This window comes from Neopsephotus bourkii, unplaced genomic scaffold, assembly GCF_033783945.1.
Source record: "Neopsephotus bourkii isolate Nb327-2 ecotype Australia unplaced genomic scaffold, CSIRO-AGI_Nbou_v1 NB_1445, whole genome shotgun sequence".
NCBI lineage: Eukaryota > Metazoa > Chordata > Aves > Psittaciformes > Psittacidae > Neopsephotus > Neopsephotus bourkii.
Window position 1 is genome coordinate 92,634 of NW_026901922.1, and position 25,615 is coordinate 118,248.

At 57.8% G+C, this 25,615-nt stretch overlaps 1 protein-coding gene across 1 annotated transcript in view; it reads left to right on the forward strand.

Annotated features, from left to right (window-relative positions):
- The window catches only part of LRP1 (LDL receptor related protein 1), a 68,345-nt gene that overhangs the window by 2,851 nt on the left and 39,879 nt on the right, over nt 1-25,615 (forward strand). The window contains exons 2-6 of the mRNA XM_061368717.1: nt 9,158-9,280; nt 13,727-13,864; nt 15,841-15,960; nt 16,656-16,784; nt 16,972-17,235. Coding sequence (XP_061224701.1) covers nt 9,158-9,280; nt 13,727-13,864; nt 15,841-15,960; nt 16,656-16,784; nt 16,972-17,235 — 774 coding nt within the window. The remainder of the gene's footprint in view (nt 1-9,157; nt 9,281-13,726; nt 13,865-15,840; nt 15,961-16,655; nt 16,785-16,971; nt 17,236-25,615) is intronic.

Below are 25,615 nucleotides of genomic sequence, written 5' to 3' on the forward strand. Positions count from 1 at the left end.
GAGGTGGGGACCCCAGAACAGCTTCGAGGTGGGAGGGAAACCCCCATCCTCCCATTGTCATGGGCAGGTGGAGCTCAGCCCCTCTCCTTCCCCACCTGGGATGCTGTGGGGGGAGCCGGCGTCAGCAGCATCCCTTGCTGTGGGCAGTATCCTCCATTGGGGAGGGTGGCTGAGGATGGGGCAGGGTGAGGAGCCCTTTGCCCTCATCAGGAGCATCACTACCGTTCCTAGAGGGATGCAGGGCTCTGTGCTGGCTTTCTGCTGTGTGCTCCCGCTGCTCCCTGCTCCAGGGGCCTTCCCATAGGGATGGGTGCCCACAGTGGGGCAGTTTCGCTGCTCTGTACAGGAGGCAGGGGGGGATGCTGTGCTCCCTATGGGGGGGCGTTCAGCAGGGGCCCCTCCAAGCAGCGCAGGGAGCACGTGCCTCTGCAAGGGCCCTTTGCCCTGGGAGGGAGCACATGGAGGGGGGGTTCTGAGGCCGCAGGACACTGTGGGGTGTGCGGGCAGGGCTGGGCCGTGCTCCTGCTGACTCAGCACCAGCGGGTGGGATTGGGGCAGGAGGTTCCTCTTCCAGGCCCTGCCACGGTTTCAGTTCCCGCATCCCCAGCAGGCACCTTCCTTGTGCCAGCCCCACGCATCGACCCCTTGCTCTGCCCCATGGGACGTCCCCAGCTGACCCACGGCCACCGCTCCCCATCAGTGCGGCGGCTCCATCCTCAAGGCTTGTCGATGGGATGCGTTTCCCTCCCCGTTGCGAGCCAGACTCAAGCTATTTACAGACCAGGTTTTGCTGTTGACTTCCCCGTCCTTTCCATTCCCCGTCCCTTGGCCAGCAGCGCCCAGCAGCAAATGTTCTCAGTGTTTGCTCGTTTGGCTCCAACTTCTTGTTTTCTTCACTCTCTCTGCTTCTTATTTTAAGGAGGAAAAGCACTGGGTGGGCCTCGGGACTGGTTTGCTGGTTCTTATTCTGTTGTGTGAGGTTGCTTTCCCCAACGCACTCCAGCCATTTCTGAGGCTAAATATAGACTCCCCATGTCCTTTCTTAGCCAGGGGAACGGAGCAGGCTGGAGCTGCAGTCATGCAGATGCTCTGCAGGATCCCAGACGGTCCCAGCGCTGCGTGAAGCAAAGGGCTGGTGGGGTTGGCAACCGGGATGGTGGATAATGACCTCGCTGGCAGCTCCTCCGGTGGGACCGTGCTCACTGTGCCATGGAGGGGAGGGATGGGAAGAGCAGCCTCGGTTCATCTGCAGTGTCCACAGCGTGTGGCCTGGGGCATCAGTGGGAACTGGAGATGCTTTGGTGGTGATGGGGGGGTCTGATTGAGTTGGAAGTTGCATCTTCAATGGAACTCTTGCAAGATGCTGTTTCTCCAAAGGACACCGTGGCGCTGAGCCCCGCATCCTGGTGAGCTGCTGATGGCAGGGTGACCACGAGCGGGGTTTGCTTGGTAAATAACGGGGGGCAAGGGGATTAATCGGTGCTTTCGGCTTGGCGCTGCCCTCGGGGCTCTGGTGTCCATCCCTTGGCCATTGTAACCGAGGAGGATGCAATCCTGGTGCAGGCTTTGCGAGCTGCACCGCTGCCACCGCCGCTGCTCCCCTGCCATGGCCTTGCTGGGGGTGCCTGGGTTCTGTGTTTGCTGCCGGGCAAAGGGACGTTGGAATCTGCTTTGGAACACATCAGCCTCCTCCATTTACTTCATCCGGTGCAGCTCTTTGTTCTGCAGCCGGCTGCGCGCGGGGACCGGGCCCTGGATGCACGCAGCGGCTCTTTGTGGCTGATGGAGAGCCCAGCGTCTCCCTGCGATGCTGCATTGGGTTCTATGGGGGGCTGAGCCCCCGCTGGGGTCCCCTTGCTCTGCCTCTTGGTGCTGCCGCAGCACAAAGCGCCGGCATCCTGTGGCTGTGCTGTTGTGTTGGTGCTGTGCTTGGAATTTGAATGGCGTGGCCTAAAGGGATCATAGGATCATAGCGTGAGCCAGGTTGGAAAAGACCTTTGAGATCATCGTTAATGCGGATGCTCAGCTGTGACCGTCCCTCTCTGCTTTACAGGCACCACACTGGCCTGCTGATTGCATGGGTCCAGCGTGTGCCTTGTGCTCCCCATCCCCAGCTGCCAACACTGATGCTCTTCACCCATCCCTGTCCAGTTTGTGGCTGGGAAAGCAGCTCCAGCTGATGATGCCCAACAGAGGGAGGGGGGCGCAGCATCCCCATGGTGCTTGCGGTGGTCCCATCCTCCCTGGGGTGCTGGACCTTGTCCCTCTGCACAGCCCAGTGTGGGGAGAGGAGCTGGGAGAGGGCTGGGAAGGGTTTGGTCCCGTGCGTGTCCCAGTGCCTTTTATTGTTTGGGAAAGGAAGCACTTGGGTTTAATACTTCCCGCTCCGGATGCTGCGGGGCACCGGGGCAGTCACTGCGGGCTCAGTTGGCCTTTGCCTTTCCCACTTGGTGCTTCCCGCTTCACTTCCAAGGATGGAAGCGTTCTCCCCCTGTCCTAAAAGTCACCTGAAGCACCCACACCGTGGGACCCATCCCCTATCCCCTGCTTGCGCCATTGGCCCCGAGCCGGAGCAGCATCCCTGGGTCGGTGCCTCGCTTCCTGCCGCAGCCCCCGGCCCTTCCAGATGGGTTCACTCAGCGTCTCCCCTTGTGGCCTGGAGCGTGGTTTCCCTGCGGAAGAGTGGATTTGGAGCCCTGCGCTGTGCTCACTCCCCAGCTTGGGCTTCTCCTCTGCAGCTGCTCCAGTGCCATCGTCCCTCAAACCCCACCAGGCCCATAGATATCTATATACCTATATACCTATAGATCTATATATAAAGCCTTAAAGCTGCTTCTTCTGCAACTTGCAGAAGGTCAAACCAGCCAAACCAGGATCCTTGACCCACAGGAACCACCTTAGAGCATCCAGGCTGCTGCAGGCGAGCGCTCCATCACTGATGGAGATGCCAAGGGGTAGGGTAGCATCCGGGATGCAGCATCTAACCAGACACATCCGTACGGATTCCTCTGCCAGCATCTGTACCACTTAGATGGGACATTTTGCCATGCCATGGCAGGGATGCTCAGGTTTGCTCTGGGGACCAGGATGGCCAGAAGCCCTGTATGGGCCACAGCACTGTTTTGTCATGGGGAGACCTTATAGTGGGGGGCTCCGTGTCCTCCCCAGCCCTGGGGGATGCTCCCCACAGAGGACCTGGTGGCTGGAGATGGAGCTGCATCTCCACATCCTCCTCACCCCGGTGATGCCGCGTTCCCACGTGCAGGTGGACCAGAATCCAGAGCATCTCCCTGCGCTGCTCGGGAATAAGAGTCCCTTTATGCCGGAATAATTAGTGTACTCAGAGCATGCTAATTATTCTGGGATGAAAGTGACTTTTATTCCGGCAGAGTGTCCTCTCAAAGGGCCCTTTCTGCCCGCTCCCGGGGCCACAATAGCTGCTCTGCTCCCTTTCCCCATCTCAGACAAAGTCCTTATTTGCGAAGCCAGCGAAATTGAGTTGACTGATGAATTAAGGCCAATGGGTTTGGCCTGGCTCCAGCCCTTTGAAAGCCTTGGCGAGCTGCTGCCCGGTCCGGGCAGGGGGAAGCACCAGCACCCTCCTGTCCCCAGTAAAGACTGCGTGGAGCACTGGGTTCCTGTGCTGAGCTCCAGCAGCAGCGTTCTGCCCCTTGATTTCAGCTGCCCAGATGAAATGCCTATTAATCTATAGTGTGCAATTGCTTTATTGCACAATGCAGGCAGGTCTCTGGAGGAAGCGTTATCAGCCTTAGCCACAAGCCATAAATAACTGCCTCCAGTGCAGAACACGCTCTTCTCTTTGAGTTCCCGGCTGCCCAGGGTGGAAACATCCCACTTAGCATCCCTACTATAAACCAAGGGGATAAAGCAGGTATTTGGTTTGGGTCAGCCCTGGTGGGGTGAGTGGTGGTGGTGGGGGTGTGGAACCAGAGCATCCCCTTGGCTCGGGTGGCTGCCTTCCAGGGCGGCTGCAGCCCATCCAAAGCCCCTTTCTCTTGGCTGCAAATTCCTTTTTCTTCCCTTTTATTTTATCCCCTCCTTTTTCATTTAAATTGCAGATAAGCTGCAAGAAAAAAAACCAAGAGAAAGGAAGCAAACCCGCACGGATCTGCCTCCAAACAGCCTCCAGTGCGTGGCTGGAGCCGGCCCCTTCTGCCCTCCCATCCCATCCCATCCCCTCCCCGCCCCATCAAGCTCTGTTACTGGATTCGTTTCATCTGGTTCCATCTCCTGCCATTTTCCAGCTCATTCTTCCATGGACCCCTCTGTGGGGCTGGAGCAGGAGGGGGATGAGGGGGATTCTGAATTAGGTTTAAGATGCAAATGATTTCTCTCTTCCCCCCCCTCCCCTTGTTTTCAATGCATCTCATCTGGGGATGGGGAGGGAAGGAGCTGGGCAGAGGGGGGGGAAGCACATTCCTCCTCCCATCGCATCCAGATTTCCTGATCCGTGCTCCCATTTCCATCCTCTTCCCCCCTGGATCTGTCTGAAGCCAGGTGATGGCAGGGCTGTGGGGTGAAAGCAGCCCTTGGGAGCCACAATGGGATGTTATTCCCCTTCCTCCTGGATGCTCCTAGGGCAGCCTCCATCTTCCATCTGCCCTTAGGGGCAATGTTCTCCCATCCATTGTCCTTCCCCCCAACCCCAATCTTCCCTTCCCTCTTTTTGGGAGGCAGCGATGGCAGATGCTGCAGTCAGGAGAAATCATGGAATGGCTTACATTGGAAATCATGGAATGGTTTGGGATGAAAAGGCCTTAAAGCTCATCCAGTTCCCATCCCCTGCCCCCGGCAGGGACACCTTCCACTGGAGCAGCTTGCTCCAAGCCCCATCCAACCCGGCCTTGAGCACTGCCAGGGATGGGGCAGCTTCTCCATTCAACCCATTCCAGTGTCCCAGCATCCTCACAGGGAAGAACTGCTTAGCATCATCAGCAAAGGAGCTGCGTATTCCAACCAGAGCCTTTCCTAGGCTCAGCGTTGTGCTGCCGTTGGAACGCTGCTCTTCCTCCCCAAATCATCTCCCTTTTGTGTTTATAGAGCTTGATCCCGCAGGATTTCCATGCAGTAGGAGAAGAATTGAAAGGAAAAGAGGGGGGGAATGCATTTGAAAGTCAATATTTACTTAGCAATGGGACGGGCCCCTCCGTGCATACCTGCGGCTTCTCCGTCGGGAATGGCCGGGAGCGCACAGCAACGTCATTCATGGAAGCGGCGCTGGGATGGAGCCGCTGGGATGGATCTGGTTTGAATCTTCCCCTTGGAAGGGGCCGGGTGGAGGAATTGCAAATATGCATCTGTGCTGTTCAGAGATCCTGCATGGAAACGCGGGATGGAGCGGAGCAACCTCCCGTTCGCCTTCCCCATTGGAAAAATGTGCCTTGGGCTTTAGGATCGGGTGGTTGAAGTGTTTCTATTGCCCTATCTTGAACCCAAAGCTGGAATTCTGCAGGGATTTGGGCTTTTAGCATCGGCCTCATGGCTCCTGCACCAAGCCCCTGGAGCAGGGAAGAGCCGAGGGGTGCGAGCGCCTCCTGCTTTATCCTTTCCTGGAGAAACTCTGGGAAATTGGGGGTGAAAAGCATGGAAGAGGCATCAATGGTGGGGTTTACCCCTGAAATTCAAGGCCCAAGGATGGGTGATGCGGGGGAGAAGGATGAAAGGGTGACTCTGAGCTTTGTGTTGGGTGCTACAGCACCAACCAAGTGATGTCTTGAGGGCTGAGCCCATAGGGAGGGACAACGAGGAGGATGTGATGTTCAGCTGGGTGATGGGTCATTTCCCTGGGGAAAGGCCAGAAACCAGCCCAAAGTGGGAGCAGATGAGATCAGGTCATAGCGGCACTGGGAGCTGAGTGATGCTCGGTGATGCTGTGGGTACCATTCCGGGTCCATCGTACCGGGTGGGCCGGTGGCTCTGGGTGCAGGGTGCAGGAGGTGTGTGCTCTGGCAGGCTCCCCACTGCAGGAGATGGGGTGTGGGAGCATGGAAAGGAGGGCGAAGCAGGGGATGGAGACCTGGGAGGGATGTGGAGTGGATTCATTTCGCTCCCTCTCTTGCTTTCGCCTTTCCCCCCCTGCTCCAGAACATCTGGTTTGCAAATCACCCTCATTCCAGCCCCTATTTATGGCCAGGCTGTTTCCTTTGCTGGCCACCTCCTCCTGCGGAGGGGAGGAGTTGGGCTGAAGAGGAACGGACGGGGATGGAGCTCGTTCGTGCTCGTGGCCTTTGCTTCCAGTTCATCGAGGTTTTTGTGCTGTCCTGAAGGCAGCCTCGAGGGGAAGACCCTGCTCAGCAGCCTCCCGCAGCGGGTCGGTGGAATGGGGTTGTTCCATTCTTGCTTTGGGCTCAATGAAACGGGTTTTGGTGTGTTTAACAGCCCTTTCCCCCCCCCCATCCCTCCGCCCGGGATGCAGGGCCAGGCGCCCGGTCCCCATGCTGCGGGATGAACAAGGATCCCCTTCCTTGGACCCAAAGAGCCGTTTTTAAGGACAGTTTCCCCCCTTCTTCCCCCTTTGAATTGCTTCCAAGCAGGGATCTCTGCTCCGGCTGCCAACGAGGGATGTGGGATGGCTCCTGCAGCTGCCCTGGCCCTGCTCTGAGCTGCCCATTGTGCGCTGCATGAAGGCACCTTTATTCTGCGCTGCCTCTTCTGCTGGTGCCCGGCTTTGGGAAGCAGATCTGGCTCCGTGTGAGGGATGCATTCAGAGCCACCTTCTCTGATTGCCCACCTGGCACCGATGCCATCCCCACACTTACCCTGGGGCCATTTGAACGTGCGGGGTTGCCAAGGAGCCAAGGGGAAGCGATCTCCATCCTTCCCCATGCACGGAGCCACGGCAGCAATAGGAAACACAAGGCCTTGGATGAAGGCGTCGTCGTGTTTGGGAATGGTGGAGGGGTTTGAGCTGGGGTTGGGGACGGCTGCGTTGCCCTCCGGGTGGTTTTCCCTAAGGAAAGCTGTGATGTGCGGCCTGACAGAGCTGCAGTGATTGGAGAAGGTCCCACACTGCTCCTGCTGCCACCATAGGAGAACCTGCTCTGCTCTGGTCCAAGAGCATCCGTGGGGATAGGGATGCTCCCCAAGGTGTAGGTGCTGGTACATAGGGGTTACCATGACCCGGCTTCAGTGTGTGCTTGAGCCCAGAACCCCCCTGAGCCCTCTGGGGAGACCTTAGAGCAGCTCCAGTGCCTTAAGGGGCTACAAGAAACCTGGAGAGAGGCTTTGGACAAGGGATGTAGGGACAGGACAAGGGATGTAGGGACAGGACAAGGGATGTAGGGACAGGACAAGGGATGTAGGGACAGGACAAGGGGGAATGGCTTTAACCTGCCAGAGGGACCACTCTTCCCTGCTTGTGAGCATCACTGTCTCCAGTGCAACACAAGGTCCTGGTTGTGGTTTCTCCTCCCCAGCAGGCTGGGGACCACTTGCCCTCTTCCTATGGGTCTGCCCTCTCCCTTTGGGGTGCAGGAGGTGCTGGGAGGCTGGGGACTGAGCTCATTGCGGGGCAGACGATGGATGCTGTCGGCTCCTGGCTGCGGTCGGTGCTGCGGCTGCGGCTGCCGTGGGTCACTCCGGGGCTGCTGCAGACCTGGGGGGATGAAGGGAGGGCAGGAAACCCACAGCGGGGCTGGTTCTTTGCTGTGGTTTCCTTCAGGAGCCTCGTGTTCGGTGCGCTTGTGGCTGGGAGATGGAGGCGGGCGATGAGCTCCTGCGGGAAGAGGAGGCGGCGGAGCCGAGCTGGTCCCCAGGCTCCTCCTGTGGGAGGATGGGGACAGGTTTGGTCTCCGAGTCACCCTCAAGAAGAGTTGTGGGGGGGGTGTTGGAGGCACCTGCTCCTAACCGGGGCTGTTTCATCCATTTTGATAGGTCCAGTCTCCATCTTGCTTGCACTGAGCTCCCTGTCGTGGTGTGGAGCCTTCCCCGCAAAGCAGCAGCTCCAACGCTGCGGATGCTGGGGAGGCAGAAGGGAAGCGAGGGCTGTGGGAGGTGGGACCCTTCAATCAAAGCGAGTGACATCAAACAAAGCCCTCGGGCAGGGCTGAGGGAGAGGCAGTGTTGTTCCATGGGGTGGGAGGGGGGAGAGCATCCTCCCACCCGTTAGGAGTGGATTTGGAGTGGGGACCGGGCTTTACCCATCCTCAGCAGCATCCCTATGGCAGACAGGACAGAAGCTGCCCAGACCTGGTGCAGCGTTTCCTTCCCATGGCAGGAGCTGGAGAGGGATCCTGGCACCTTCTCTGCCTGTCAGGAAGCTGAGGGTCATGGGATGCTGCAGAGAGGCCCGTGCAGAGCCCCTCTTTCTGTATGGACCCTTGGAGTTTAGCAGGAGGCAGGGATGACACAAGATAAATGCTGAGGGAACTGTGTGGGTTTGCCTTTGCTTTACACAACCCTCCATGGTTGCCTTTTGTTGGGTTTCCAAGAACTGCCTTTCCTGCCCTCACTGCGGCTCCCTTGAGGTACCACTTCTGTCAATGGGATGAGGGCACTGGGCCTCCTCCCAGCCCTGCTCCCATCCGCAGGGATCACGCCTGTTTTGCTCCCTGGGCTTTAGGTTTTCCTGCTGGTTTTTGCTCTGGCTTTGGTGTATTCCTGCATGCGGCAGGACCACGGTGCCGGGGTCACCATCCCTGCCTTGGCAGCACCGGTCCAGCCACAGTGCCCACGTGTGCGTGCGTGTTAAGGATGGATGGAGCCCCCATCCCGCTGCTGGCGCCGTTTGCATCCTTTAAAAATGGGACTTTTTAATTTGCTCTCATTTGGGGTTTCTGATGCTTTCCCCCCTTTCTTCCCCTGCCTAGCGTAGAAAACAACCCTCCCTTGGCTCCCGGGGGCTAATTCATCCCAGTTAAATGGGCTTTAAAATCGGGTAGCGCATCGTGGAGCCCGGGTCCTGTTTTCTCGCAGTGTAATTAATGCTCCGCTTTCAATTCTCTCCTTTCCTTAGGGGCCAGCTTGATGGAGCTGATGCCAGGCTCCAGCTTTTGCTGAGCCATTAGGAAGGAATCAACCCAAAAGCCATCTTTAGCCTTTAATGTTGATGTTATGGGGTGGTTTTTTCTTTTCTATACAAGTTGTCCTTGGGAAGAAACTGATCTTCTCTCTTCTCGTTCTTTCTTTTCTCACCCAGCACCGAAGACATGTAGCCCTAAACAGTTTGCATGCAAAGATCAGATAACGTGCATATCTAAGGGCTGGCGCTGTGACGGGGAAAAGGATTGTCCGGATGGCTCGGATGAATCACCCGATATATGTATGTATGCCTTCCTTTCCTCCTCGTGTTCCTTTGGGTTTGCTTCATCCATCCCCTCCTTGTACGCTTCTTCCAGGCGGCATCAACCGCTCCTGCTTCTCTCCTTGGTGGGGGTGGGTACCACTCATCCATCTCGCTGTCCTCCTTTTATCTTTATGGGGCTGTGATCCATCATCACAGAACACTCCTGGGAGTGGGGTAGCGCTGGGTTAATGGTGGGGGTTCCATCCCAACTGATGGACATGAGGAAGGTGGAGGATGGGGCAGCGGCTGCATCCCTTCCTCAAGCCTCCAGTGATGGAGAAGGGGGATATCTATGGGAGTCCTGGGGAAAGCCACACTGCGGGCCCTGGATGTGTTTGGATGAGGATGCTCTGTTGGTTTCACCATTGGATGCCCTGCTGCAATGCTCCCACCTTCGACGGGGCTCAATGCTATGGGTGCTATGGAGCTCTATGGGATACTATGGGTGCTATAGAGCTCTATGGGTGCTATGGAGCTGTATGGGGCACCCCTGGGTGCTCTCACCCGCAGGATGCTCAGCCCCTGCTTGTAGCTGTGCTATGGGATGCTATGGGTGCTATAGAGCTCTATGGGATGCTATGAGTGCTATAGAGCTCTATGGGTGCTATGGAGCTCTATGGGGCACCCCTGGGTGCTCTCACCCGCAGGATGCTCAGCGCCTGCTCGTAGCTGTGCTATGGGATGCTATGGGTGCTATAGAGCTCTATGGGATGCTATGGGTGCTATAGAGCTCTATGGGTGCTATGGAGCTCTATGGGGCACCCCTGGGTGCTCTCACCCGCAGGATGCTCAGCGCCCGCTCGTAGTTGTGCTATGGGATGCTATGGGCACTATGGGTGCTCTATGGGTGCTCTATGGGTCTCTCTGGAAGCAAGTGGGGAGCAGAGCTGGGTTAGATGGGGCACAGGAGTCATTGGGGAAGGCAGGGGTCTGCATGGGGGCTCTGCTCTGGCTGGGGCAAGGACGTGGAGGAGGGAAGCTGTGCTGCCCTTGGTGCCTTGTTTGACTGCATCAGGGTTTGCCCCTCTCGTCCTCCTCGACTCCTGCTTCCCGCTGTACTCGCCATAAAGGTCTCCTCTAAAGCAGTTTCTGGTTCAGCACTGGGGTTATTTATTCCTTAAGGCAAAATGATGCAACCGTCCCCTCCGTGGGAGGGATGGGGGGGCTGGGATGGGCTGCTTGGCTCCAGTCAATCTGCAGCCCTGGAAAATTACTGCGAGAGGACTCAGAGGCCTTCCTTGGCTGGAAGAAACGCGTCCCGATTGACGCATGGCGTGCCTGTGCAGCCACCCATAGGGGCAGGTGAAGGGGAAACGGACCCCTTGGGTGCTTTTCCCTCTTCCCCTTCTTCTCCTTGCTTCCTCTGTGAAAAGAGCCCCCTTTCTGGATGGGGAAAGCAGAGCAAGGCCATGACCTGCCCTCAGTCCCTACTGGGGAGCACCAAGAGGGAGCCCCGGACCCCTTGGGTGCTTTTCCCTCTTCCCCTTCTTCTCCTTTCTTCCTCTGTGAAGGCAGAGCCCCCTTTCTGGATGGGGAAGGCAGAGCAAGGCCATGACCTGCCCTCAGTCCCTACTGGGGAGCACCAAGAGGGAGCCCCGGACCCCTTGGATGCTTTTCCCTCTTCCCCTTCTTCTCCTTTCTTCCTCTATGAAGGCAGAGCCCCCTTTCTGGATGGGGAAAGCAGAGCAAGGCCATGACCTGCCCTCAGTCAGGAGGGGGAGCGCCAAGAGGGAGCCCCAAGGATGCTGTGCCCTGCGGGATGCGCAGCTCAGGGCCAGTGGCTCTCCCCATTGGCACCATGGTGCCCATGAAGCCGGGTGCCTTTCCCATGGCCGGGCTATGAATGGAGGCTGCTGCCTGCCTGCTCCTGCCCTGACCTGTCAGCACAGGCAGGGCACCGAGCCCGCTACCTCGGGGCTTGCCAGGCGAGCTGTTCTCACGCCACCTTGGCACCGGGGCTCCCAGCAGGCTCTCATCCCCTTATCTCTTTGGCAGGGAGGGAATGGCTTTGATTGCTTGCGTTTCATCTGCTTCCGAAGCGCTCGCCCCGCTGCTTGCCGCAGCCCTGTTGACATTGCAGGGATGCGCTCGTGTCAGAGGCTCTCAAACAGCGGCTCCTGCGTGTGAGGTTTGGCTCCCTGGGGGATCCTGTGAAGCCTTTGCTGGCCTTGCTCACACTGAGCGTAGGAAGAGCTCCCTTCCCGAGCTGCTTGCCCAGAGGATGGGAGCTTTCCTATAGGGGGAGATCACCTTGGACAAGAGCTGCATCCTGCTGCGGATCAAAGATGCGGGGCTCTCACAAGCGGCCTTGTGCCGGGTTGGCTTTACCATGGATGAGGCTGCGCATCCGCATCCTTCACTCGCTTGGATGTTGGGAAGGGTTCAGCATCCAGCATCCCCCTCTTCATCCTGAGGTTAAAGGCTCTCCCATCCCTGCTCTCACCGCACCAAGCCTGCAGCTCCCAATGGCTGCTTGCCTTCGGATGCATCTCAAGTGAGCCCATCGTCTGCCAAGCCTTTGCTGGCTTCTTCCAGTGACCCCAGTGGGACCATCCCGCACCGGCCTGTTCCCCACCACGCTCCCCTACATCTGTGTCCCTTTAGGCTGTTGCCACATCGACTGCAGGCTGCATTTACAGAAGGAGAATTGCTTGTTGTTCCCCCCTTTTCTCTTTCCCAGTGGTTTGGAGAGGCTGAAAATCCCCATCTAATCCAGCTCCTTGGGGTGTACCACAAGCCTGTCACATGTAATAAATTGGCTCATTTATTAGTGAGCCAACCCAGTCAAAAGCAAACAAAGTGGCTTGCAGATTAATCTGGCCCTGCTTGCGATAAGTGGTTTGATCCAGGCCCTTTGCAGGGGAATAATGGACACGGCGGATCAGTTTTGACTGATGGACTGTGCTCTTTATTTCAGTGCCTTCGGTCTTTCGGCCCATTTATTGACACCTCTTTCATTAACCCTGAATTTGCAATGTTTCCATGGAAAACAGAAGCTCTGAAGCAGTAAAAACCACTCCCGGGTATCACCTATTGGGTGCCCTGCTGGGCATCCCCAGTGGTTGCAGTGGGGTCCTCAGCTCTGTGTCCGTTACCCTGGTGGAACCCATCAGCCCACTTGGCTAACTGGGAGCATCCTAGGAAGTGTTTGAGATGTGTTTGGGTGCTCAGAGCAGCCTTTGCATTAAGGGTAAGGCACCTTTAGGGTGTCTCAGCAGTGGCAGCTCGCAGGGAACGAGCCCGAGCCCTCATTGGAATCCTGCAGGATAAGGATGCGCTGTGCTGGGTGTGATGTAACGCTCCTCTCCAAGGAGAGTTTAAGCTTATTTAGGGCAAACTCCACCGCTGGAGCTGTGGGTGAAGGTTGATGCTGCCCTCAAGAGCTGCCTTAAACCGGCCAAAGCACTCGGTGTGTGATGTGCCCTTCTCAGTGCTCCCCCTGCCAAGGACGGGGTGCCCCATGGGGAGCTATTTCTGCGCTGCTGATGGGAGGGCAAGGCAGAGACAGCCACTGCTAAATGGGGCTTCAGGACTGAGCAGAAGCATATTGGGGGCTCCAGTGAGAGCTGCGTGTTCAAGGGGTTCAGGGGGATGGAGAGAGCCTATGGAGGGGAGCCAGGCTTTGCAGGGCAGTGTGGTCCATGCCTTGTGCCGGTGATGCTGAGCCGGGGGCTCTCCATCAGTGCATCACCCTCAGCCCGGTGTTGGTGGAGCTCGTCTCAGGATGTGAATGGTTTCTGGTGTATTTTGTTGTTTGTCTCAAGGCCGTGCTGCTTTTCAGAGGAGCTTAACACGAAAAGCCCGGCTCCTTTGGTGGTTTTGCCTAGCTAATAATGGAGATTAAGCCTGCCCACAGCCCTGGTGCTCAGCGGCCCCCCGCAAGCTGGGCTTAGCAATGAGTGTGTTGGCACCTGAGGCAGCGCCTGTGGTGAGAGCTGGGGCTTAGGGCCCCCCAGTAGTGATGGGGGCTCAGAGCCAAGAGTCTGGGTTAAGGAGTCTGCTGAGGTCTGGGGTCACTTTCCCCCTGGGACCCCATCCCAGCTCATTCCCAAGGGTGGGAATGCGTTCCCTAAAGGGGGGTCCATGGATGCTCTGGGTCTCCATCCCCTTTGCACAACGCTGTGAAGCCGATGGGAAGGGAAAGTTCACTCGGGAGAGCAGCTTCCTGCCTGCTTTGAAAGGGAAACCCAATGTCTCTTAATGAGCTTCCTCCAGGGAGAGCTTGGGGTTGCAGGGACAGAGCCTGGCTTGAGCCTGGTGGCCGTATGTGGAGGGAGCCTTGCTTGGTGGGTGCTGCTTGCGCTGCGGGATGCAGGGATCCCAATCAAAGAGGGTTGAACAAGGGGGGATAGGGAGAGGGAACCAATGCAGGGCTGCTGGGCTTCCCCTTTGGTGACCGTGCTGCCCTTTGCTGCCTGGCAGGTCCTCAGAGCAAGGTGTCCCGGTGCCAACCCAATGAGCACAACTGCCTGGGCACGGAGCTCTGCATCCACATGAGCAAGCTCTGCAATGGGCTCCATGACTGCTTCGACGGCTCCGACGAGGGGCCCCACTGTCGGGGTAGGTGTTTGGGGAGGGGGGTGATGGGCAGAGAGGGGCTGCCCCATGGAAAGGCTGCCTGCCTTTGCCCCTCCTTTCCCTATAGAATACTGCCCTTGCTTCTTTCCCCATAGAATACTGCCCTTGCTCCTCCTTTCCCCATGGAATACTGCCCTTGCCCCTCCTTTCCCCATAGGATACTGCCCTTGCCCCTCCTTTCCCTATGGAATATTGCCCTTGCTCCTCCTTTCCCCATAGAATACTGCCCTTGCCCCTCCTTTCCCTATAGAATACTGCCCTTGCTTCTTTCCCTATGGAATACTGCCCTTGCTCCTCCTTTCCCTATGGAATACTGCCCTTGCTTCTTTCCCTATGGAATACTGCCCTTGCTTCTCCTTTCCCCATCAGATGCTGCCCTTGCTCCTCCTTTCCCCATGGTCATGAGGTCCCAGTGGTACCCACGTTGTAGCTGGATGGGGTGCGCCCCACATGGGCTGTGTTCAACGGCTTCTCAGCGGTGCCACCGTGCCCTGTGCTCCCTTTATCCCTGGCTGGCAGCAGATCCCAGATTAGCCAGAGCCATGTGCAAGTGAAATGCCCATCATTCCTGAGCCTGCGGGCCATTAAAGAGCCCCATTGTCTCCTGGCTTTAGGAGCTTGCAGGGCTGGGGCTCTGCTTCAGATAACAGAGACCCCTGTGGTGCCGTTTCCTGGTTTCCAGGAGCTTTCCCCCCCTCCTGGCCTGTCCCCCCTTGCTAATCCTGCTGGAAAACACTCCCTGAACCCTGCTCACATCAGGAGCGCGTGTCCCCAGCTGACCCCTGGGGCTGGGGCTCCGGGCAAGCAGCTTTTCCCCTTCCTCTGCCTGGGCCTGAGGGCTCCTGCCCTCACCCAGGTAAGGGACACCCTGCCCTAAGGGCTCCCCCTGCACCCCAGCTTGGGATGGAGCTGCCCTGCTCCCATGGGAGCAGCCTGGGGCGGCTTCAGCAGCTGCGCCCATGCTCACAATTAACCTTTCACTAATCATTCCCATTACTTACATGGGACAGGACCGTTGCTGCCCACAGGTTTGGGCACGCTGAGGGCATCAGCGCTCACTGGTGCTTGTGTCGGATGCTGTGGTCCCCCCCCTTGCCCATTGGGTGCCGCCCCAGGGAGGCATTTCCTTCCTCCTGCCTCCACCCCATGCCTGGGGGGATGAGCTGTCACCCCGCATCATGCTCGGGCTGCTGGAGCATCCTGCCACTGCATCCCGCTCCCTTCCCTGCAGGGATGCACATGTCAGGATGCACCCCTTGCACAGGGGGGGAAATGGGATGGGAGCCTCAAACCTGCAGGCCTGGCACTTCTGGAGGGGGGTTTGGGATGCTTGAGCTGAGAGATAAGGGTCTGAAATGAGGAGCTGGGCCTGCCAGAGCTGATACACCTGGTAAACAGCCCAGCTGGCCCCTGCCTGCCTGCTTAAATGGTTCCACATGTGAGGGGCAGGGCTTTCCCAGCACTCCCCATCCATCCCTGGCTGCGAAGGGGCCGTGGCTTGGGTTGGAGAGGCTCGTGGCTGTTTCCCTGCTGCTAGTAGGTCTGTGGAAGAGGAAGGAGCAATCGTGGGATGGGTTGGGTTGGAAAGGACCTCAGGATCGTGTGGTTCCAACCTACAGGACCACACTAGACCGTGTTGCCCAAGGCTCTGCCCAACCTGGCCTTGAACACTGCCAGGGATGGAGCTTTTACCACTTCTTTGGGCACCCTCACAGGGAAGAACTTCTTCTCTCTTCCCCTGCTTCAGTTTAAACCCATCACCTCTCATCCTATTGCTCCAGGCCCTGAGGAAGGTTTGGGCTGCTCAGATGGAGCAGCCTTGTCCCCATCGCATCCTTCTGCTGAGGGTCTCGGTCCTTCCCTCCCCATTGGGCAAGCAGGGGACAGCAGGGAGGCCGCCTCCATCCCTTTTATCACCTCGGTGACATCCTCCCTTGCTCCCTCCCCTGTCTCCTCAGAGCAATTGGCCAACTGCACGGCGCTGGCGTGCCAGCATCACTGCGTGCCCACGCTGGGCGGCCCAGCCTGCTACTGCAACAACTCCTTCCAGCTGGCCGAGGACAGGAGGAGCTGCAAAGGTTGGTACAGGGGGGGCAAAGGGACCTGGGGCAGAGCCTGCAGTCAGGGATAGGGGCAATGCTCCATTGGTGGTGCATGGGTGCAGGTCCTGAAAGCCTCAGTGAGGGATACTGGGAGGGAGGAAGGGAAAGGCTTTGCCTCTTTCTAGCCCATTGTGTGCTCCTGGTGTTCATCCTCAGAGAGGATGCTGCATAAACAGGAAGGGGGTCAGTGAGGAGCAATGGGATCAGTGGGATGGCTGGAAAGGAGCCTGGAAGTGAGAGGCTGCAGCAGCTCCATCTCTTTCATTATCTCAGCAGGGTAAAAGGGGCCTTTATCAGCTCCTGCAATGCACCCCTGGGGGCAAGGTGCTCTTTCATGGAGCAGGAGAAAGAGCAGCGGCTTCCAGGGCTTTGGAAGCTGAAGATTAGAGGCTCCAGGCTGGGAATTCCAGTGCAGATGTGGAGGGGAGGGATAAGGATAATTAGGCCTTGAAAAGGCGCAGCTATGGGGCAGGGATTGCCCTGCTGCTGATGCAGGCAATGGGAGGTGACCTTAGCCAGCTATTCCCTTGTGTTGGTCCCTTCAGCTTGGGCATCATATCATCCCTTGCAGCTTTCCTTGGAGAAAAGGAGGAGCTTTTGTTCCTTCTTGAAGAGAGATGTTTGCTGGCCCAAAATACCCCAAATATACCCCAAAATGCCTTGCTTTCCAGACTTCGACGAATGCACCGTCTATGGGACCTGCAGCCAGACGTGCACCAACGCCGAGGGCTCCTACACGTGCAGCTGTGTGGAAGGATACCTCCTGCAGCCTGATAACAGGTCCTGCAAAGCCAAGAATGGTGAGGAGCAGATGGAGCTGCAGACCACGGCCTCCTGCCCTGTGTGTGCCCCTGCCCCTGCTGCTTCCCTTCTGCTGCCTCCTCCTTGCCTTGCGCATCCCGCTGTTGGTTTGCCTGGAGCCGATGCATCGCTGCAGCCGCGGCTCCGGGTGCCATCACCACCCTTGTTCCCTCTTTCCCCTGCCAGAGCCTGTGGACCGCCCGCCCGTGCTGCTCATCGCCAACTCCCAGAACATCCTGGCCACCTACCTGAGCGGAGCCCCGGTGCCCAACATCACCCCCACCAGCGCCAAGCAGACCACGGCCATGGACTTCAACTACGTGGAGGACACGGTGTGCTGGGTGCACGTGGGGGACAGCGCCTCCCAGACCGTCCTCAAGTGCGCCAAGATCCCCAACCTGAAGGGCTTCGTGGAGGAGCGCTCCATCAACATCTCCCTCAGCCTACACCGTGAGTGCCTGCTCCCTTTAGGACCCGTCCCTATCAGGAGCATCATAGAATGGTTTGGGTTGGGAAGGACCTTAAGATCATCCAGTCCCAACCCCTGCCATGGGCAGGGACCCCTCGCTCTAAACCACATCACCCAAGGCTTCGTCCAACCTGGCCTTGAACACTGCCAGGGATGGAGCATTCACAACCTCCCTGGGCACCCATTCCAGTGCCTCAGCACCCTCACAGGAAAGAATTTCCTCCTTAGATCCAATCTAAACTTCCCCTGTTTCAGTTTGAACCCATCACCCCTTGTCCTGTCACTACAGTCCCTAATGAAGAGTCCCTCCCCAGCATCCCTATAGGCCCCCTTCAGATACTGGAAGGATGCTCTGAAGTCTCCACACAGCTTCTCTTCTCCAGGCTGAACAGCCCCAACTTTCTCAGCCTATCTCCATATGGGAGCATCCTCATGGCCTCCTCTGAACTTGTTCAACAGATCCATGTCCTTTTTATCCCCAAGCAAGAGGTGGATTTTGGTAGGAGGCAGCTTCCCATAGAGGCTTCAGCACAAACGTAGCTTTGGGCTTTCCTTTTCCTTCCTCTTCATTGTTCCTAGCAAGCTGTGTGGGTGCCTTGGGTGAGAGGAAGCGCTGCAGTGCGGAGCTGACGTGGTACCCAAGCAGCATCTTCAGGGACAGAGCTTCTCCTTGCTTTTCCTCCTTTGGTTTCCCACCCGCGTTATCCCTGGGCTTGGTCCCTGCTCCGAGCAGGACCCGATCCCAAGCAGAATGTGCCTCCTGTCCTGAGTCACCGGCGTGATTGGCGGGTGGTGGTTTCCTTCTGCTTGTGTCTCCCTGGCCATAATGACTGTGGTTACAGCGCTGTCTCCTGTCTGGGCTTGCTGGTCCCAGTTCAGAGCCGGAATAGGAAGGAGAGTTACTTGCAGAGATTTCTGGCACTGCTCTCAATGTGAGGGGTCCTATGGGCTTCCCAGTGCTTTCCTTGTGTGCTCCTGCGGGTTGGTGGGGTTTGCACTGTGTCTCCATCAGCCTTTGGCTCCCCTGGCATCATTTCACCGTTGTCTTTTACCTCCTGATGCTGGAGGATGCGAGAGGGATCCCGTTATTCAGCAGGGACATGGGTGATGTTAGGGGGATGAGCAGCAGCTCGTCATCATCCCCAACACCTCATCACCACCACCAGTAACCTGGCCATGGGGAACACGCACCAACCGATGGCTGCAAAGGGGTAAAGGTGGATCACGGAGCAGGGAGCAATGCCGAGGGCTGGAGCACGGGGCAGGAGCTCAGGGCTGAGGCTGGGCAGGCTCCTGCAGGGTGTGTGCAGCAGGGCTCATTCCAGCTCGCGCTGGGTATTTTTAGGGCTGTGTATTTTTAGGGAGAGGCTCTTGCAGGCGATAGCCTCGAATTAGGCAGGACCGGGCTCGGCTCTCATCTCCCCGCTCACACCCTCAGCGGGGCTTAAGGAGGTCTCTGCTTGTACGTGCTCCAACTGGATCCTCTCCTAGAGCAGCTCCAGTGCCTAAAGGGGCTGCAGGGAACCTGGAGAGGGGCTTGGGACAAGGGATGCAGGGACAGGACAAAGGGAATGGCTTGAACCTGCCCGAGGGGAGACTGAGCTGAGCTCTTAGGCAGAAGCTCTTCCCTGTGAGGGTGCTGAGGCGCTGGCACAGGGTGCCCAGAGAAGCTGTGGCTGCCCCATCCCTGCAGTGCTCAAGGCCAGGTTGGACACAGGGGCTTCGAGCACCCTGCTCTATGGAAGGGGTCCCTGGTTGGAAATGGATGAGCTTTAAGGTCCCTTCCAACCCAACCCATTGAGGATTCCATGATCATGGTGGCAGGGAAGTTGTACCCAAGGCAACCAGGGCTTCGCTGTTTCCCCATCACAGACTCAAGCACAGGGCCCATAGGGCAGGCAGCACGGAGCAGCACAAGGGCTGTGTGTTGTTCTGCTTTGGAATCCTTTGGAAGCCTGGCTCCAAACAAGCGAGGACGTTGTCCAGGGCCACACGTGGAAGCTGGAATCTGGTTGAGAAAAGCCATGGGATCAGCCCGTCCCGTGGGGTCAGGGATTAACTGGGATGCAGGCACAAGGCAGGGAGCAGCTCCACTCCTTCACCTGTACAAGTGCTTGTGTGTGCTTCAGATGGTCCTGAGCCATTCCCAGCCCCAGGAGACTGGATCTGATAGGGATGTGTGGGGTTCATGGTGAACCAGAGCGATGCTCGCCTGGAGCGCTTCTCTCTGTCCTTGAGCGTGAATGGAGGTGCCAGGGTCCGAAACAGCGCTGGGTTTTCACAGGGAGCACAGAAAGGGAGAGCAGAAAGGGAGGAAGGATGAGACAAGGTCCCCTTGTTGGAACCCAGCGCTGGCAGGAAGGACGAGCCCTCCCCTGCACCGCTCCTGCATCACTGCACGCGTGCTCCTGCCCCATCCTCCTCATGGGGCTGAGCCTGGAGCATTCTAGGCCTGATGGGGAATGGCTGAGGGACAGGAGGAGACGGCCTCAAGCTGCACCAGGGCAGGGTTAGGGTTAGGGTTAGGGCAGGTTTAGATGGAGCTGAGGAGCAATTCCTGCCCCAAAGGGTGCTCAGGCATTGGAACAGGCTGCCCAGGGAAGGGCTGCAGGCACCGTCCCTGCAAGTGTTCCCAACCCATGCAGATGAGGCCCTCAGTGCCATGGGTTAGTGGTGGCATTGGAAGGGTTTAACTGGGTGAGCTTAAAGGTCTTTTTGCAGCCTGGTTGGTTCCATGTCTCAGCTGGGTGGGAAGATGCCACCTCCGAGGTGGGGATGGGGACAGGCTGGACCACCAGCACCGAGCTCCCAGTGTCCTCCCCATCACTTCCATGCCGGAGAGGAGCCCAGAGCTCTCTCCACTGGCTGATGATGGAGGCAAATCATCAATCCCAACACGAGGGGCTTTTGTAAGAGGATGGATGGAGGAGTTCACAGCCTCTCGTTTTTAACGGCTCCTTGGCAAAGGACCTGGAGGGAGGGAAGCAGCCAGCTCAGATCAGCTGGGAAAATCACTGCCTGTGAAGGATGCCCATGGGCAGCGGGAGGTGGGAGCCAGGGGACAGGCACCATGAAGCAGTGCTCAGTCCTCAACACTGTGGGTAGAGAAAAGGGTTCAGCAGTGCAAGGAGCAGGGGGAAAGCAAAGCCTTGGGGTACAGTGAGCCTTGCCAAGGCCTGTTAATAGCATTCATTTAACACATCTCCCACAGCACAAGTGACACTAATCCCTGTGCAGGGACAGGGAGGCAGGGAAGCAGGGGCTGCTCTCAGAGCTGGGCTGACATCGCACCAGCACATCCATACCCCTGACAGCTGGGGGCTGCTGGTTTCCAGCCCTTCAGCATCACTCTTCCCCCATCCGATGCCAGCCGGAGCCCCATTAGCAGCAAGGCACCGGGGGGAGCCTGGCTCCTGCTGGTAGCAGATAATGCCATAAAGAAGCACATAAAGAGGGAAGCCACTAATTGGATTCACAGGTTCCTCTCCAGTGTCTTGGCAGAGAGAAGCAGGGAAGTGGCGTTACCTCCTTGTCACAGCCCCCGGGGGGAAGCTCAGGTCAGGACAGGATGGTTTGGAAGGGACCCTAAAGCTCACCCCAGCTCATGGGCAGGGGTACCATCCACTTGGTTCAACCTGGCTGTGAGCACTGCCAGGGATGGAGCATCCCAACCATCTCCATTCAACCCATCCCAGCACAGGGAGCAGCTTCTGCCTCCGATCCCATCTCCATCTCCCCTCTGGCAGCCTCTGGAGCCCTCCTTAAGAGGACACCGCTCACTGGCAGCAGCTTGACCCCGTGCCAGCCACCTCTTGGCCTCCGTGGCATTTGAGCATGGTGTTAAAGCAAGGGATCCTCTGCTTTCCTTAACAGCCACAGGAGTTCTCTGCTTTCTACCATGGAAAAACACCGGCGAACCCGTGGCAGAGAGGGAAACCTGAGTTTCCCAATGGCTTTCTTAGCGCTCCCCTTCCCCTCTTCTTCCTTTCCCCCCTTTCTGCGTGCTCAGAACCAGCAGCTTTGTGATGCTGAAGGTGCTGCTGCTCCTTTGCCCCATGCCCTGCCTGAACCCAGCATTCCCAGTGCCAGAGCACCGTATCCCATACGAACGCCGTCTGCTCAGCAGGACGCTGCTGGGAAAGGGCTTGGGGAGCTTTGATTTGCTTTAAGGTTTGGTGTTTGCTTTTCCTTCTCCAAATCAAGCCCTGGGGAAGGGGATGGAATATCAGGACATTTGATCCCGGGGTATTATAAACCCTAAACGATGGCAATCTGGCCATTATTAAAATACCTTCCTGGGCAGCATCTATCTAAACAAGCATGTCTAGGAGGTTGTTTTCATTGACTCCATCCCAGCCCTGTTACTCGTAATGACCTGTCCCGGTGCCAGGAAGCAAAAGAGCCCGTAGGGTTTGGGACAAATGGATTTCAAGGGGATGTTGCTCTGCAGAGGGATCCAAGGACATCTCTTCCCCCACTTTGCATGGAAAGCTATTTTTCTTCCTTGCTGCCTCCTCCTAGCCAAGAAAGAGGCTCCGATGTGAGCTCGCTTGGCAAGAAAGCGGGATGATTGGTAACTTCATCTGCTGACTCCTTCCTTTTTTGCCTTGTTTTAACTGTTCAGGGCTGAAGCGAGCGGCCTGAGGAACTGGGATCCTCTTGGGCACAGGGATAGGGTTGGTTTTAGGTGTGGACATCTGCCTCATGCTGGGTTCGCCGTGATGCGGAGCCATTGCTGGGGTCGGACTGGCCCCATTCTTGCTTTCTTCCCCTTCTCCCCAGTCTTTCCAATGGCAGTTCCCTGCGTTCCCGTTGAGCCTGTGTCTGTCTCCTCTCACCCAGAAGGAAGCCAAGTGCCCTGTCCCTCCCTCGGCCTCTGCTGAGTATTCTTGCCAGTGCAGTGGTCTCATTAAGGCAGAGTAATTAGCGGTCCCTTGGCTGCCCTCCATGCAGCTCCAGCTCTGTCCCTGCTCCTCCCACCTCCGGTGCTGTACCCAGGCTCGTGCAGGGATCCTGTGGGGCTGAGCCTGGTGCTGGGGATGTGCCAGTGGCCCCTGAGCATTCCCTTTGGGATGTGCTGCCCTGGCCGGACAACGTGGAGGTCCATGGGGAAGGGTGATGCTCTGGTACCTTCCATTACACGTCAGCCGATGGGGCTGGTTTTACCTCCTGGGGAGGTTTGGCTGGGGCAGAGGCCACAGGGATCCTTCCGAGCATCGAGTCAGACAGCCTGGCCCCGGGCCACCGGCTTCCACGCAGCTCAACAAGAAGGGGTTTAAATGGGGTTGGTTTTTAGCCTGCTTTTCTAAGGCAACAAGGCTGACGTGATGGCGGCGGCTGCCCTGGCCCCCGGCCCTCCTTTCCCTATGGAAGCTGGTGGCTCCTTGCACAAGAAGGTGCCTGTTGCTGGTCCCTCGAGGGATGCAGGGTGCCGCTCCATCGCTGCGGCGCTGGAGTTTGTCTCCGTGCCGGTCCTGTTACCATACTTCTCATTAAGGAGAATTGTCCCCAGGAGCGGTGTTTATCCACGGAGCACGTCGCCGGCACAGAGGCGGCCTTGTTCTCGGAGGGGGGAGCAGGGATGCCTGCGGAGGGAAGAGGCAGACATTCCTCTGGATTATGGTCTTATGGCAATGCAGCGCACGGATCATTCCGTGTCAAAAGGAAAGTAGGAAACCGCCGTCTTTGCAGAGCCCTGGGGACCGCATTCCTGACGCGCCTGCGCTCCGCTCCTCCTCTGGAGGCGGTTTGCAAGCGGAACACGCGGCAGCTTTTCCAGGCTGCTTTTCCGCAGGAGCCGCTTGCGTGGTGCTGGGTGCCACATTGCACCCCCCCCTTGCCCCTCGGGCTCACGTGGCTTTGCCAGAGCAGGAGGATGCTCGGCTCCAATGTGGTACCCACTGGTGCATCTTCGGTTTGGCACTGCGTGGTTGTCTCTGTGCAGGTCAGTGCAGCCCCGCTGCTGGGGCTTGGGTTAGGTCTCACTATAGGTGGGAAACCCCTGGGGGTTGTTCAGAGTAGATGCACTTGGACATGAATGTTCTTTACTTAAAAGCAACGAGAAACAGCATCAGCAGAGCTCAGTGTTTCCTAAAGTCATGGGCTGGTTTGGGTTGGAAGGGACCTTAAAGCTCCTCCAGCTCCAACCCCTGCCATGGGCAGGGACACCTTCCACTGGAGCAGCTTGCTCCAAGCCCCATCCAACCTGGCCTTGAGCACTGCCATGGATGGGGCAGCCACAGCTTCTATCCATGTGCTTGGATAGGGGGCAAACGCACCTCAGCCGGATGGGGACCTTCAGCAGCACCAAACGCTTATTTCCAAGCTCTTTGCACCATCCCCACTAAAGGGGGTTTCACTTCCACACTGGGCTGTGCAAGAGCCCTGCTGCTGTGCTGCCGAGCTGCACGCATCCCAATGGCAGCTGTTTCGGAGCTGTGTTGAAATCCCTGTTTTTGAGGTTGGGGAGAAGATTGCGCGTTTCCTTCCTCCTCGTGTCAGCCACAATTGATGTATTTGCAGACTGCACAACAACTGATTCATGCCGGGGCTCAGTTATGTGCTGGCTCAGCAGAGCTCCTTCCCCAAAGCAACCCACAGCCTTGCGGTGCTTCACTGCTCCTGGGGTGAATCCGGTGCTCTTTGCCCTCGGGTTAAGGGAGGGAGAACCTCTGTGGAGGTGATGATCTGCTTGGATCAAGGAGCTTTTAGAGCAGGATAAGATGCTCACAGCCCCCCTTCAAGCACAGGGTGAAATTGGGGTTGGGAAGGGGGGAATGTTGTTGCTGGGAGTGCTAGGGGAGAGTTGATGGAGCCAAGAACTCCTTGAGTGGAGGCTGGATGCTTCTGTGCCTCTTAGGGCTGTTACTCCCCCTAAGGATGTGCTGGTAGTGCTATGACAGGTCTCAACCCGGTGTAAGAGGAGTTTGGACTGGAAGGGGCACCCAGGAGCCTTCTCCATCCATCCGGCTCCATCCTTACACTGGTGGCCATGAGGAGGAAGATCCAACCCAGGGAGGATTTCATGGCAGGGACCTCAGCAAAACCTTGGTCAGGGATAAGCGGCTTCATGGCGAGCGTGAACCCAGGAAACATCTGCATGGGTGGGATCCGGGCTTCGCTGCAGTTGCCAGCCCGCCCTGGTTGAGCAATGCGCTGCTTGAGGGCGACCTTTGCAGCGCTCTTCTCCCCTCGGTCCTCCCCACAAGGAAGGTCAGAGCTCACGTCAAGCGGCCTTGCCCTGGCCGACAGTGGCCGGCACAGATTGGCCGGCTCCTTCCAGCCAGAGCCTTGAGAGTTGCCATTCTCTGCCCCCACGAGCCCGTTCCCAGCCCCGAGCCAAGGAACAGGGCTTGGGAAACGCGCCCTGCGTGTGTTGCAACGCCCGCAGCGCCCAGCCCCGCTTGAGCAAGGAGGAAGACTCCGGGGTGGGAATTGATGGGGAGGAAGCATTCGTCAGCCCCCATCTGCTACTGGGAGCTGCACCCCCTCCTTTCCTCCCTGGCTTCTTCCTTCATAGGGTCCCTCTTGTCCCTGCTGGTGTCCGTTGTCTTGCTGGCCACGGGTGGCTGGGATGCCACATCCATCTCCCAAAGCCAAGGGGAGAGCTCGCTGTGGGCAACGAGGGGTTGAAAAGGGGTGTTTGCTCAGTTAGCTCCTATTGAGGGTTCAAGAGGGAATCCAGGTTTAGCTGCAAGAAAGAGCTGAAAAGAATGATAATAATAATAATAATGACAACCATAATATACCCCCCTGGCTCCTGCAAAGCAGAGGGGAGGACGGAGCAGGGAGAGAAGGAGCAAGCTGCAAAACAAAAGCCTTTGAGGAGGGAAATGCTTTCCAGCTGCAAAAATACAGCCTGGGAGAAGAGCAAGTGCGTGCGTCACCCCCAGCGCCCCGGCCCTGCGGCTCAGGACCCTCTGATGGCAAGAGGCAGCGGTGCAGAGCGGTGTGAGGGGAGCCACGGGCCCCAGGGAGTGAGGGTCTGGAGACTCAGAGCTTGTTTTGGCCGTTTTCCCTCTTGTTTAGGCCGTGTTGGTGAACTTGTGCCCTCTTGGATGGGGCAGTGGCCCCGTGATGCTGTGGGAAGGGGGAGCAGTGGGGAAGGAGAACCAAGGTGCTACCGATGGGGCAGCAATGGCCGGGGAGGGGGATCTGCATCCCAGTGCATGGAGGGGGGTGAGGGCCTCTGCTTCATCCCAGTCCAGCCCTGCTTGGATCCCTTCCCTGGTCCTGTGACTCTGACTCAGCGCCGCGGGCGCCGGCCAAGCCCTGTGTTTGGGGGAGTTCTTGCACATCCCTTTGCCGGGGTGAACCAGGGCTGGGGGGGGAGCAGGCACTGGTCCAGGCAGCCCCATCCCA